At 32.3% G+C, this 15,106-nt stretch overlaps 1 protein-coding gene across 3 annotated transcripts in view; it reads right to left on the bottom strand.

The window, feature by feature from the left end:
* The window catches only part of LOC145258632 (cystinosin-like), a 137,177-nt gene that overhangs the window by 55,508 nt on the left and 66,563 nt on the right, over positions 1-15,106 (bottom strand). For 2 of the 3 annotated variants that reach the window (XM_080116624.1, XM_080116626.1), the window contains exon 2: positions 2,442-2,520. In XM_080116624.1, coding sequence (XP_079972750.1) covers positions 2,442-2,520 — 79 coding nt within the window. The remainder of the gene's footprint in view (positions 1-2,441; positions 2,521-15,106) is intronic. The other variant, XM_080116625.1, reaches the window with a different exon arrangement.

Genomic DNA, 15,106 nt, shown 5'->3' with positions numbered 1-15,106 from the left:
AATGGGAGAGAGAAGTAGAGAGATAGACGTTTTAATAAGTTACATTTTTACCACAGGCAATACTGGTTACCTCTGCTAGTTTCCTATAAAAGTGGTATAAAAAACATCTCTTCATTTTGACAAAGAAACAAAATATTAGTTCTTTTTACTACCTTTTTTTTTTTTTTTTTAAATTTTATATCGGTCTTATATTTTGTGGTTTTTCCATTTTTCCATACATACAAAATGTGTCTAGAGACTATATGCTAATCATAAAACATGAAGTATTTTGTAAATTAATTTTATCTAATTTTTCTGTAAATGTTTACACCTGTTTCATGTAAGATGTTTAACTTGCATGCAAAGTGATAGAGTATTGCTATTGTTGTAATTTGAAAACTTATGATTGATAAAAAACAACTTTAATGTCAATATTTTATTTGCAAGTACAGGTTTTGTATGATAAATATTACTTATTTGTTGATTTTGAAAGAATATCTTCTATTATATAATATTGTATGTCCAGCTAAAAGTAAATAAAAACTAAAAAAAAACAAAAACTACAAAACAAAGAATCACAAAGTTGGTATTTTCTTAATCAGTATTGCCTTGGGTGAATAATAACTTAAATTTATAAAAAAAAAAAAAAAAATGTTGGCTAATTCCAGGACAAATCTATTATATAAAGGAGAGTTGTCTGCATCTGCATGTCCAGCTGGATAGGAATGGGCTACACCGAAGGAGAAAGTGAGGGTTTGGAGAGAGGGAGATGAAACGGGAGAGGGGAAAAGAGAAAGATACAGAGAAGTAAAAGTTTTAATGGAAATATGTTACACTTTTATCCCGGGCAACGCCAGGTAACCAAGCTAGTGTAAATATAAAAGATTGTAAAAAAAAAAAATAAATAAATAAATAATTTAATGTGATATATAGAAAAACCAAGATTGAATTGAGAATATAAGCGGAGATTAAACCAAAGGGCAAATTAATAGGACAAAAATGTTGCAGGATTTACTTTTCAATAAGTTTTAGTCTCTTATCGCCAGCTGCATGTTACATTTGTTATCGTAGCAACTGATAAATCACTTGCAACAATTTTTAGCTTCCAGAATTTGTTCTTGCAGCATTGGAATAAATCTCCCTCTTAAGAGTACTCCACAGGTTCTCAACTGGATTTAAGTCGCAGCTCTTGAGTAGCCAATCAACATACAGATTCCCTACAAATCCCTTTTCTTTTGAACTTTGTTTTGATGAATGTACTTCTTATGCGCTCAGCATCCCAGGTATGTCAGCCATGTGTGTGCCACTTCTTGCATCAACTCTAGAATGCACCTGGATTTTCTTTCAAAGAACTTCCCATTTGTGGAACACATTACCATGGAACTGCTTTCCTCTAGACTACAACACGGTCGTCTTTAAATCCAATGTCAACAAATACTTGTCATAAATCATTGTTAAAGTAATCAAATTTGGTTCATTATTTTAATCCTTCTCAATCCTTTCATATTATTCTTCATTATTCAAACAGACAATCCATCCATATTATTAATCCTCATCCTCAAGTGGCTTTTGGCCTTGTTAAATGGCGATTCATTTGTTAAAAAAATAAAATAAGTCTGTAGCAGCCACATACTTTTAACATGAGCTTTCAAAATTTTCAAAATTATTTTTTTTAAATATTTAAGAAACATTGATATTTGTGACATATCCTTAGCTTTAAGTTAGTAACCATAATAGCAAATAACAATTTTTTTTTTTTTTTTTTTTAAGTTGTGAGTGGAGGAATCGTCTCATCTAGATACATCTTGCTCAATATTTTAGCCCATAAGCAAGCATGAAAGACAAAGGTCAACCATTTCTTAGATATAAGGGTTTGTTCCAAAAGCAAAGCCACCTATTTGTTTACTCAAAAACTAAAATGTTGAAGTTTTATGAAGATGGGAATAATACCATTAAAAGAAGCAACCTTTTGTGTGCCAGAATTTATTTTTCTACATACTAACCACCATTCTCAATGCACTTTTGCCAGCCTCATTTTATGCCTTGGTTGTAAAAGTCCGGAGTACGCTTTGTCACTCACATCTGTCAGCACTCTGAAATCGGCGAAGCCATCTTCTAACTGTGCCGACATCAACTGTATTGGCTTCACAAAAATTCAACAGGCACTGATGAATGTTGCTCAGTTTTTTCTTCAATGATGCACCTCTGCTTCTGATGCACGTGCATGGTAGGAGTTGCTTTCTTAGAGTCTCACACCATCAATATCTGCAATAGAGAGATGAAATTTTCAAGTCATGAATGCATCATAACAATGCAATTTGCAATCCCCTGATTCATACGAATGGAATAAAAAAAAAAAAAGAGGAGACGTTACTTTTGGAACATCCCTTGTATATTTATAACCACTGAATTATACATGAAAATGTTGATAAATAGCAAAGAAAAATGATTAAAATTTTTACGTCGTCCTCAGGATAATGTCTTGTTCCTTTCCAATTTCAATTTTTGTGTTCTGTATATTAAACAGCAGTTCATTTTCTTCTGAAAAAAAAAAAAAATAAATAAATAAATGCATACTAGTGAATAACATTTCAATAACCAAAAACACAGAATAAGTTCATAATCATGATTTTTGTTTATCGTTTTATGTTTTTATTTTTAAATCATCATACTTATAAGCATACACCTATATTTTTTTTCCAAAAAACGCTTTATACAGGTTCCATTGTGCCATCATACACAACTCAGAGACAAACATATTACATATTACCACAAATATATGAAATGAAAAAATACTTAAGTTAAGGAGAATGGAAATCTAAAAGACTTGACAAAACTTATTAAATAGGTAATATTCATAGGAAAACTCCCCTCCCCCAAATATACATATTCAATCCAATGAAGGATTTTACATAGCCATCTTAAATTTATTTGAGCAAACATATATATATATATATATATATTTATTAGTTAGGTATGTGTTTATGCTTATATGTACATGATTCACTCCTAAACTGATTATCCAATTATTAATAATTTTAGAACACAGCTGCTAAGTGCAATGGCAGATAATGTGGGCTATATTTAGTTTAATTTAGTTTCATCTAAAAAGGGCGGGGGGAAAAAAAAGCCAGAAACCCTTTATGAAAATATCGATACCTCTAATTTGTCTGAAATGTTAATCATAGGTATAAGACATCAATTAATAAATATTTCCTAAATTTTAGTTTATCTGTATCATTTTAAAAGCTTCTTTTTTTTTAAGATATATAATATGGACACAATTTCTAATTTGAAAATTCAAGTGTATCAGATTTGCAGCGAATTTAATCCAAAGTCATCCGACACCAATTAAACATTTTCTGAAATTGAATTTCTGCTTAAGATCCCTTAAGCTTAAGCCTTAAATTTTAGACATTTTCTAAAATCAAAATCATATAATGGATTTGGATCAAAATTGGTCAAAGTATTCTAGACATAAGGTTTAGTATGATTATATATTAATTTTAATCTTCGTAATGGGACGTAAAAGTAGTGCAAAACCGTTCTGTTCAGAGAATTCAATTTACTCTCCTTGGGACGGGCATTAAAACTGAATGTTTCTTTCTACCACTTATTTCCTATATATTTGAATCACAAAAAATACATGTTAAAATATTCTTGGGTATTGAAAAAAAAAATATTTTAATTATTCTAATTATATTAGCTGTAATTTGCCAAGTCACCTGTCTCTTACTAAGTTTCTGTCTGTTACTCTCACCTTCTCTCACTGTTATTTGATTCACCACCACCCTACTCTTACTTTATGGTAATATCACACAGGTTTAGTGAATCTATCAATGAAAACTTTGCTTCTAGAGCAATATCTCTTGCTATATCTAAGGCATCTGATAGGGTCTGGTGCAAAGGCCTACTTCATAAGGTTTCCAGTTACGGAATAGCTGGAAATGTCCTCTCAACCATTAAATCCTTTCTCTCCAAAAGATCTATCCAAGTGGTCGTCGATGGGCAGAAATCCAAAGCTTACAGTATTAATGCTGGCATGGCTCAGAAATCCATCCTGGGCCAAACTCTTCCTGATCTTCATCAACAACGTCTCAAATCATATTCTTCATTCATTCGTTGGCTTCTATGCAGACAGACGATACTACCATTCATGGCAACACTAAAGATCAGGATTTTGTAGATTTTCTCTCCTCTGATCTGGAGTGTGTGGTATAATCAAGTAAAAAAGTAAAAAATACATCTAAAACCAAACTTCTTCAACACCGACGCTCAGATGCCCACTTTGCCCCAATTGAAATGAATGGCTCTGGCCTCAATAAAGCACCCGGCTTCGACAAACTTCCGGAACTGACATTTATTCCTAACCTGAAATGGAAGACCTCCATCAGATCCATTGCCAAAAAAATCACTGGAAAGATGGTGGGGTCGTTTTACTGCCCCACGAAGTATCTTACTCTCAATGCAACGATCTGTACAGAAGTTAAATACATCGCAAGATGGAGTACTGTTGCCACATCTGGGGTGGAACTCTTAATAGTACCCATTCCTGCCTTGACAAGGTACGAAACCATCTTCAAAATTTAGTGGACGACAATCTTTTTCGCCTCTCTCTTCGCTCTTTCTCACAGAAAAGATGTTGCGAGTCTCTGCACTTTCGATACTTTTATGACGGATGTACGCTTGAGCTCCAATCTATGCCCTCCCCTGCCATAAAACGTTCACAACAAATTTTATAGAAATGGTTATAAACTCATATTTGCTGCATGTTATTGTTTTATCTGTTTAAAAAACTAATTTTTTTTGCATTATCCGGAAAAAAAAAAAAAAAAAAAATTAGCTTTATCAAAACATTTGTTGATTAAATATATTTCTCATTCTGTGGAATTTTCACAGGTTCTGCTAGTTAATAAGAATTTTCTATTTAAATTTTTATATAACATGATTATACAGCATAATTACATTGACACACCGGTTCCTGTTAGATCACTCAAGTTAAGCAACATTAAGGCTAGTCAGTACTAAAATGGATGATCATTTGGGAATAGCAGGTTCTGTATGTGTTCTCTGCTTATGTCGGTATTGTTTCCAGTCGTCCTGGACTTCTCCTTGCCACAGGACTCAATGCCGATTCAGGAGAGGTGTGGTTGGAGATTGTGTAACCCTTGCCTCACAATTACATGCACAGCTACTCTTGCAGAGGGTATCCATTGTCTTTTGAGACTGAACGGAGGCGGTGATGATGATCTGGTAATAAGATTTTGTGCAAGAGAAAATCTAGAATTGCAATCAAATTTTTTCACCTCAAATCTTTGTATTTTATCCAAGCCAAAGTATGTGCTAAAAAAAAAAAAAAAAAAGAAAGAAAAAAAAAGAAAGATCTTGGCCAAATATGTTATGCAATTTTTATTTCTGCAGGCTTTTTCTATTGAAAGATTCCTCAAAGTGTAAAATCCAATTAATGTTAAAACTGCATCTATTGATCAGATCGATTTTGCCCTCAGCTATCAATTCAGTTTTTTTTTATTTTTTATTTTTGGCTTAGTGTTTAGGGATAGCTCAGTAGTTAGAGCAATGTGCAAAAGATGCAAGAAAAGCTGAAAAGTACATTGTTGGAAGAAGTCTGAATGTATATTGAATATTTTCTGTCTGTAAACAAATTTTATACTCAAAGACACATCTGTTTATGAATTTATTATAATGTCAAAAATAACATCTCTTACATCCAGAGATGGATGTTTAAGGGTCAGCAATTTTTGTAGGCGATGGAATCATATTTTGTAGAGTTTAAAGTTGGATTTTTTTTTTTTTTTAAATTGAGGCCATTCTCTATCTTCTACAACTCTTCTATCAGATCCTGTATGAAATACTGTTATATTTGGTGAATCTCTGTTCCATTTGAGGGTCCATAATAACGTACAGAAATGCATCTGCAATTTGACTGACCCCTTTCTTTTTCTCTCCAAACTCTTTCTCATAAAAATGATGTTACTAGTCTCAGCTTTTTTTTTTATATAAATACTATTATAAGATGTGTTCTTTATAGAATTGTTCAATATATTCCTTGCTTCTAGCTTATTTTATTTGTTGTTAGAGTGGTTTCCATCAATTTTATTTTTTGATACCTCACTAATACAGTTTCTTATTCCAGTAGCTTCTTTCCAACAATTGCAAACTTGTGGAACTCTTTTCCTGCTGACTGTTTTCCTCCTACCTATAGCCATGGTCTTTTCAAAACTAAGGTCAATAGGCATCTTCTGTTTTTTTTTGTTTTTTGTTTTTTTTACATGGAGTTCACCACTTATCAAGGCCCAATGGCCACTCGGGGATAAAGATTATTGTGTGTACAGTACTCAATGGGATAGTGTAGCAATAGTATTGGAGAATTGATAAGGTGTCATTACTTGGGGGGGGGCGGTTCATCAGGAATTTGTTAGTTTTGGACTTGAAGACATCCAGGTTGAAGTCGGGAGGGAAACAGGCAAGCGGAACAGAGTTCCACAGGCGTGCAGTTCTAAGAAAGAAGCTTTGTTCGTGGAATCTACGTTTTGATTTAGGCACAGATAAGGAGTGGGGAAAATTATTGACGGTGGTTTCAGCTAGTCGGGTGTTTTTTGAAAAAGATTGCAATAATCATCTTTGGTTCTTGTTATCGCCTTACATCAAGTGGCTTTATGCCTTGTCTGGAATGATTTCTATTAAAAAAAAAAAAAAAGACCCCTTACTTCTAAGGAAGAGAGTCAGAAATTTATTTTATTAGAAAATTTTTTAATTTATTATCCCAACTGAGCACCTTAAACGACAGCTTTACTAATGGAATTTCTCTCCATCTATTTGCAGATTTCAGAAGATGACAAGCCAGGATTTGACTCCTCATGACACAAACTTATCTCAATCCACTCATTCTCCCCCCCCACACACACACATACACATCGTTACAACACTAATAGACTGAAAAAAAAAAAAATTCTACTTTGGAATTCCTTATTCAACACCATACACCAGGTCAGCGCAAAAGGTTTTACAATTTAAAATTTCATCTTTAAAATGAAAAACTGTTTTTGAAAATCTTTATTCATAACAATAATGATCTTTGCCCCCTATAACTTGATTCTATCTGTCAATGAGCTTAGAAATGCCTCACTTGTAAAAATCTGTAAGGTTTTTGATGTGAAATATGAATCTAACTCATGCTCAATCTCTTCTTGTGATGTTAACCTAAGGTCATCTGAACGATTTTATAATCCTTAAAATAAGTGATAATCCGAGAGAGCTAGGATAGGAGAATATGTAGGATGGGGCAAAATTTTCCAACCAAATTCTCCTAGGAGCAAGGACGAGCATTATCATGGAAGATGACTCTTTCTGTTGATTAAAGGTCGTTTTCAAATCAACATAGGTTAGAGCTAAGTAGGATTTTTTTTTTAATTCAGTCTATTATTGCTGTAACGATGTGTGTTGGGGGATGAGAATGAGTGGATTAAGATAAGTTCTTGATGAGCCGTTCCACTTAACAAATTTACCGAATTTCCATTACTAACAATTACTATATTGTCTAATTGACTACTGCACACTCTTTAACCCTTATCCTCAAGTGGCCTATGGGCCTTCATAAGTAGTGATGCCTATGTAAAAAAAAAAAATTTGTAACATTATGCTTCAAAATTTGTAACATGATGCTTTGATAATCAGAAAAAAACAGTCATAAATTAATCATGGCGATATGTTTAAGTAAAAATATGCATAAAATAAATTGCAATGGTTTAAAATGACCCTTCTACAAACCGGCAAAAGATTTTAAATGAGGATGGCTGATGTAAGAAAGGAACTAGAAATATAAACTCAAAGTCAGTATAGTTACAAAAAAAAAAAGACAATTAAACTGGCTTGCACATTTGATCAGAAGAGGAGAAGACGACTATCTACAGATTTATAAAAAAATAATTTTCCTGGGAAAGAACACCCAGGAAGACAATGTAAACTTTGGATAAAGAATGTGAAGATATGGAAATTCCACCACTAAAGAAAGGAAGTATTTATTTTCTTTAAATACAAACGTTTCAAAAGAATAAGGTCTATAGGTAATGTGTTAATTTAATTGTTTTTGTTCTAAGCCTCATTGAAAAAATAAATACACATGAGGCACACATTCTAGATACATATTAATGCTTGTATGATTCTGATACAATTACCGTTTCTGTTTTTTTAAAACTCTAAATATTTAGTTGTAGAGTTGTTTTATTCTTTTATTTTTCAGATTACTGCAAAAATCCATGTATTTTCGCTAATATAAAAATACACGTGGCAGGCGATATATAGATGTTAATTTCATTGGTAGTTTGAAATCAATAGATATTTATCATTTCTTCATTAGTGCAATGGAAAATTAAGTTTTAGACAAAAACAAATCAAAATATAAATTATAAAACAATCATGTTTGGCAATAAAAAAATTGTCACAAATTTTTTCGGTTCAGATACCCCAAAAAGTTCCAATTTTTATGATTCCGTATTCCGATTGTCTGAACAACAATACTGACAACACACACGCACTTCTACACATTCAAGCAACATCATATCGTTGAATATTAAAGGAGTGTTGAACAATTTGCACTCATACATATTCCAGTCTTAACAGATTATCTATTCCATAAAATTAAGTCAGATCTAAATAACAATGAATCGAAGTAATCGATGTTTATTATTGACTAGGCAGTCATGTTTCATGTTTGTCATTTACCAGGAGGAAAAAAAAAGAAAGAAACTGAAATTCTAATCGCTTTAATTATTTACATATTCTATACGGTTGAATGACTTTTTACAGAGATTCACTGTTTGTTCCAGAGGACCAATTCGAAATTTACATTTCATGGGAAAACATTATGTCACTACGGTGGTCTATAGCACTATGGTGATACTATAAATGGCACAATGGTTCAATTTCAGCTTTAAACAATTGCATTTAATTTTTTTGCTACAAACCTCGGGAGTTCACTTTCCACTGTTAACAGAGTGATTGTCCAATTAATCAGAGAGGGAAAATAATATTATCTCGCCTAGGTCTACAGGGAGGTGACGGTGGTCTACTGGTTAACAACACAGACTGACAAGCTGAGTGTCCAAAATTTGAATCCAGTTCGTTCAACAAAAATACACCTTCACTTAGGATGCCGGCAACCTTCACGTGGTTTCCCTGTAATCCCTGATGTCTTTTTAGAAAGAATTCTCACTAGAAAATATTGGGGAAACCAATGCCAACAATGGAATCTTCGGATTCATACGATATGATTTTTTTTTTTTTTTTTTTTTTTTTACATAGGCATCACTACTTATCAAGGCCCAGAGACCACTCGAGGATAAGGGTTAAAAGTGTACAGTAGTCAATTGGACAAAATAGTAATCATTAGTAATGGAAATTCGGTAAATTTGATAACTTAAGTGGAACAGCTCATCAAGAACTTGTTTACGGTGGACTTGAAAATAACCATATTGTAGTCAGCTGGAAAGTAGGCAAATGGAAAACAATTCCACAGGCGTGCAGTTCTAAGAAAGAAACTTTGTTCATGGAATCTACGTTTAGGTTTAGGCACAGATAAAGAGTGAGGAAAATTATTGATAGTGTTTTCAGCTAGACGAATGCTTCTCATGAAAATTTGGCAAAGGGGGGATCATAGATTGGCGCTCAGATGACGACGTAAGTCCACCAGGATTCTCCGACAGCAGTCTTCAGGTCTGTATATAAGTATCACATGGGTCTCAGTGATGTGTTATTTCAGAGGATGAATTAAGTGGATGTTGATGAGAACTATGGTTAAATTCATAAAGTGATAAGGGATTATAGATGGCGGAGATAAGTCACATGTCATAAAATAACGCGTTACAGAAAATACATCACTTATTATTTAGAAAGCATGACTACATTTTTGTCTTCTTATTTGGTTTGGGTTTGTAATTAAAAAAAAAATGGAAAAAAGATTTGCAGAGTTTGTTTTGATAAAAGAAAATGGGTATGGGAATGAGAGATATTTTTGATAGAAAATTCAGATTATTTAGATGATTTTAATTTTTTCAAGGCGGATTTAGTTCACAGATTTTCATCATACAATGGACACTTTTATAATCAGCAAAACTTTCAAGATCTTTGTCTAATCAATAGAAATACCCCCCACCCCAAGATGTAGCTGCTATTTCAAAATTTCACAAAAAAGTAAATAAATAAACAAATTCAAATTAATGCTAATGTAGATCCACTTTGCATCTGATTGGCTTATTGACATTGATTGGCTGGATAAAACATGAATATACTTATAATAGAAACTGACTTTTTTTACATGTTCTTTAAAATTCGACATAGTAAAAGTAGATTAGTCATTGTGGGTGTGGTAGGCGGTTAGAAAGTGAAGAAAAAATATATGCCGAGTCTAGTCTCAAATTATTGAAGGTCAACCAACTTTAATGAGTAAATAGTTTTTTTTTTCTAGGATGAGGTTTCAACTACCAGCAACACTGTAAAGAATTGCTGAGAAAATGGTGTTAACAGAGTGCTTTAACAGAAACAAGAGAAGAGAGAAAGATAAAGAGAGAGAAAAAGGTAACTACATAGGTTATTTATTATATGAAGAAAAGTAAGGTTTGGTTTATGGCATATCAACCATCTATGAGAAATGTAATACTGAACAAAGTTGCCTACTTGTACAGTTTAGTCAAGACATTAAAAAATGAAAATATCGAAAAAAAAAAGTTTAAATTGTATGTATCCGTTATGGAAAGAAGTTCTCTGAAAAAAATTTCACTTAATTTCATCAAGTAGTTTTTTTTTTTTTTACAGCGAAAAAACAATTTGTTATGATACCGAGCAAAATGTTCGATTTAGCTAGTATTAAAGATGGGAAGGAGTGTCAGCGCTTTAACTGGAGTTATCTTCCTTTGTTATTTCTAAAATTCAAACAAATTTTTTTTTATAAATCCAAGATGGCTGCCTTCAACGCGCTCTCATAAAAACGTGTTTTCTCCGCTGTAAAAAAAACCCCCAAAAAACTACTTGATGAAATTAAGTGAAAATTTTTTTTTCGAGAACTTCGTTCTATAACGGATACATACAATTTAAACTTTTTTTTCGATATTTTCATTTTTTAATGTCTTGACTAAACTGTACAAGTACCCAAAGTTGTGAAACGGAATCTAGGATAGCTATATATATATATTCTTAGAAAACATTACACTTGGAAGGAAATTTTAGAGATGGTCAGATCATTATTCTCAGAAGAAAACCCAAGTAAGAGTGAGAACATTATTATTAGAAAACAATAGTTCTAGAATTTCACAGAAAGAAGAAGGGCATTACTCTCAGGAAACATTACTCCCTGAAGGCAATTCCATAGTGAGAAGGGAAAAATTTTTCTTTGAAAACGTTACTTCTCAGTATTGGTAATCCTCCTTGTTTCCAACATGACTGACCCTCAGTCACTGCCCTCTAGAATACATTTGGGATGAATGGTTGAGTATGAACTTATAATAGGGCATGATGTGACCAGTTGATTAACCAGATCGAGTCACTTTGACCTCCCCTCTAGCCAAAATAAGGGCTGAAGTTGATTTTTGCAAGTCACTAGGCTACGAACTGCTCAACTTCCAAGATCCATTCTAAAGCATCACTAGTTGCTACCCACAGTCTACAGGTGGCCCCATTGGGGTTGTAGTTGGCCAACTCATCACTCCACCGACAGGGTGTAAAGAAAAGTAGGTGGATGAGAAAAATAGATAGAACTAATATATATATATTGAAGAAAATTTGAGCACTCGTGCATTTTAGTTTTTGAAGAATTTTTTGTTTTCATTTTTGGAGACATGCACTTAGGAAGGCAATTCAAGTGCTTACTAAAGTTTAAATTTTGTAAAACATCAAGTGCACTAGTGTTAAATAATCATTAAAATTGATAATTTTCAACACTTATTACTGGAAAGTGTGTGACATTTTCTTTCTTTTAACTTTTTTTTTTTTTTTACAAAAGTTTTCCTTTTGTAATAAATAAAAATAATTAAAATTTAGTTTTGAACAGCAATTATTGGAAAGTGATTTTTTTTTTTTTTTTTTTTTTTTTTTTTTACAAAATTTAAACTTTTGCAAGAATTTCTTGAATTATTTTCCCTTGTTCTAAGTTAAAGTCTCCAAAAATGAAAACAAAAAAAATTGTCCTCAAAAACTAAGATACACAAGTGCTGAAATTTGTAACTGTGTGTCAGCTAAAAATTAAACTACACACGATACATTAACAAAACTTACATAATCATTGGATTCAATGTGATCCTAACCTAATTATGGTAAAAACAAACAAATATTGTAATATTCATTGCCTTGGAAGTCATCAAGGACAAAATTAGTGCAGCAGGAAGAGAAGGGTGTTAAAAAAAATAATACATTTTTTCGTTCTTGCTGGTAGTTATTTTAAAAACAATACTGACAAATACGGTTAAAGAGTGGTCAGTCAGCTTTCTTTTCTTAGTATTGAATCGGTTACTAGAAAGAGGGAGAGCAGGCTGGACAAAGAGGGAGGTTTTAAAAGGCATTATATGCACTTTTTAAAATATATTTCGTTATCTATGCCTCTGGCTAATGTGGAATAACCCTGCTTGTATATATGGTGACAGACAGACAGTGGTGAAGTATTTAAGGAAAAGACATTCAGCAGAACACACACACACACACACACAACAGAGCACAACCTTCAAACACGCATCAAGTGTTTTAGATTAATTTTAAACACCATTTGATACTATTGGCTTGTATGTTTAGGCATGAAAAATGCTCATCTTTTACAATTTTTAACTGGTTTCTTCATCTTGGTTGTTCCTATCACAACATTTTGCCCATTTTGTCATCTTCATGTGTTTTGTCTGACACATGGCTGAGATGATGTTAGTGCGCAAGTTATCTTGAGGTCCTTAGTTCAATCCTCAACAAAGGCAACAAGACGATTTAACAAATAAACTAAAAGAATGTCATAAGGTCTTGAGAATAGAATTTGAACAATGTACACCAGGCTTCAAGAAAGAGTTAGATACAAAATTTCATGACGGTTCTCAGAGTTTCACATAAGATACCTAACTGCTGAAACATTAAAGAAATCAGTTCAAAAATTGTGCTGAAACATTAAAGAAATCAGTTCAAAAATTGTAAATAATAATCATATTACTAGTAGGGGGCATCTGGACCAGAGTTGCCCAGTCGTAAAATATGCTTAAATATATTTTAATTTATGCAGATTTCGTAATTTATTATTATAGCGTCAGTCCTCTATTGACTATTTCATACTATATTGTACCCAATATATAGTTGTGATTTCAAAAATAAAAAAAAATGCCCTACCATCAGCTGGAATCGAAACTGAAACCAAAATTTATAGCACTTCAGCCCAAGACATCACTAAATCAGTCATTGTTAGTTGGATAAATTAAGATTAATGTTCAAATGTATATATATATATATATATATATATATATATATTTTCTGTACTTTAAATGTAAACAGCCTATAAAATATTGTAACACTTTGCTTAAATAATATTTGTATTTGGCTGATATATAGCCCGTATAAGCATTTTGTCAAGTAAATTACTTTTACTGCTTTTTAGCTGATAATCTTCATTTGCTGTCTAATATTTTGATATCTTCACTTTAGGTGTTACTCATGTATTCAAAAAGTTTTTATTTGATGTTTAATTCCAGTGCTGATGATGAGACTTAAAAAAAAAAAAAAAAAAATTGTATCGTCTCAGAAATTATCATACACCAGTTGGTTGTTGATGTTGAATTTTTGGAGCATAAGTAAATGATTTTTCCATAAATCATATTAACTTTTGATATATTAGTGTTGAGGCGATTTATCGGAATTGAAAAATCAAAACACTTTAGGGTATTAGAATCGTTATCATAAAAATTTGTGCCTATTTTCTCAAGTCCAAAACGATTCCTTTAATTTGCGAAAATCTATGCACATATGAGACGGTTTTTTATGGTAACCTGAAAATGTAAAATAGAATTGACTCTAGATAAATATTAAGAGATTTAAAAAAAAAAAAAAATCAAAATCGGTTATTGTATCAGAATCTGGAAAAATATTGGAATCGTCTGATCACTATATCTCCTATGATATAAATCACACCTGTCTGTTTAAATCAATGTTTTTTTTTTATTTTTTTTTTATTTTTCTTCCTTTGAAAATTGTAATGCTGGGTATGGGGCAGCCAAACCAGCTGCCAACATTGCCCAGCTTTTTTATTGAAACCAACCGAGAGCTCTTTTTAGTATCCTCGCTGTTCCCTTAAGTGTAATTGTCTGAATCTCTTTTGCACTTGGTTCACCAGGAATATTAGTTAGGTAGGACTTCAGGTTCTTCTTCATAAGTCCTGTGGCACCTATGATAACTGGATGTATGTATGTTTGTATGTCTGCCTAAAACTTTTCTCAGTGGCATTGGACCAGGTCGAAACTGGTACCGTCTGAAAGGGCGATGTCTTGGTTGAATAATATATGAAAATTAGAAAAAACGGTCTATTATTTTCTAGTTGTTTGCAACGAGGAAGGGTAGCAAAAATCATTCCTTTATGACTATTTAGCCAAACACGAATTTTCTTCAATTAGTTTAAATATAATAAAAAAAAAAACGACGTAACTTTGCTCATGCGATCATAGACCAATGGTTATAGTGGCAGCGTCATTATCTTAGGATTGCACATTCAAGCAGAGATATTGGATATATTTTTTTGGGGGGGGGGGATTTTTGAAGTTTTAATATTGAAACAGGGTTATTTATGCCAATTTTTTGTTCGCTTATACTTTATTTTGCAGCACGTTTGCTATTTTTTTTGTTTTTGTTTTTCCGATTTAAAAAATGTTATATTTAAACAAGGTTATTACGTTCGCTTATTCTTTATTTTCCATTTTGTTTTGATTTACCCCTCCCCACACATCTCACCACACCCGGCAACGCTGGGTACCCCTGCTAGTATATATATATATATATATATATATATAGAGAGAGAGAGAGAGAGAGATAGAGAGAGAGAGAGAGAGAGAGAGAGATAGATGAGAGAGAGTATCAATAGATTAAGAAAATGACAATATAA

This window comes from Euprymna scolopes, chromosome 3 (assembly GCF_053919585.1).
Source record: "Euprymna scolopes isolate OS-2025 chromosome 3, ASM5391958v1, whole genome shotgun sequence".
Lineage (NCBI taxonomy): Eukaryota > Metazoa > Mollusca > Cephalopoda > Sepiida > Sepiolidae > Euprymna > Euprymna scolopes.
Note: the sequence above shows the minus strand (reverse complement) of the source record. Positions and strands in the feature narration are given on the sequence as shown.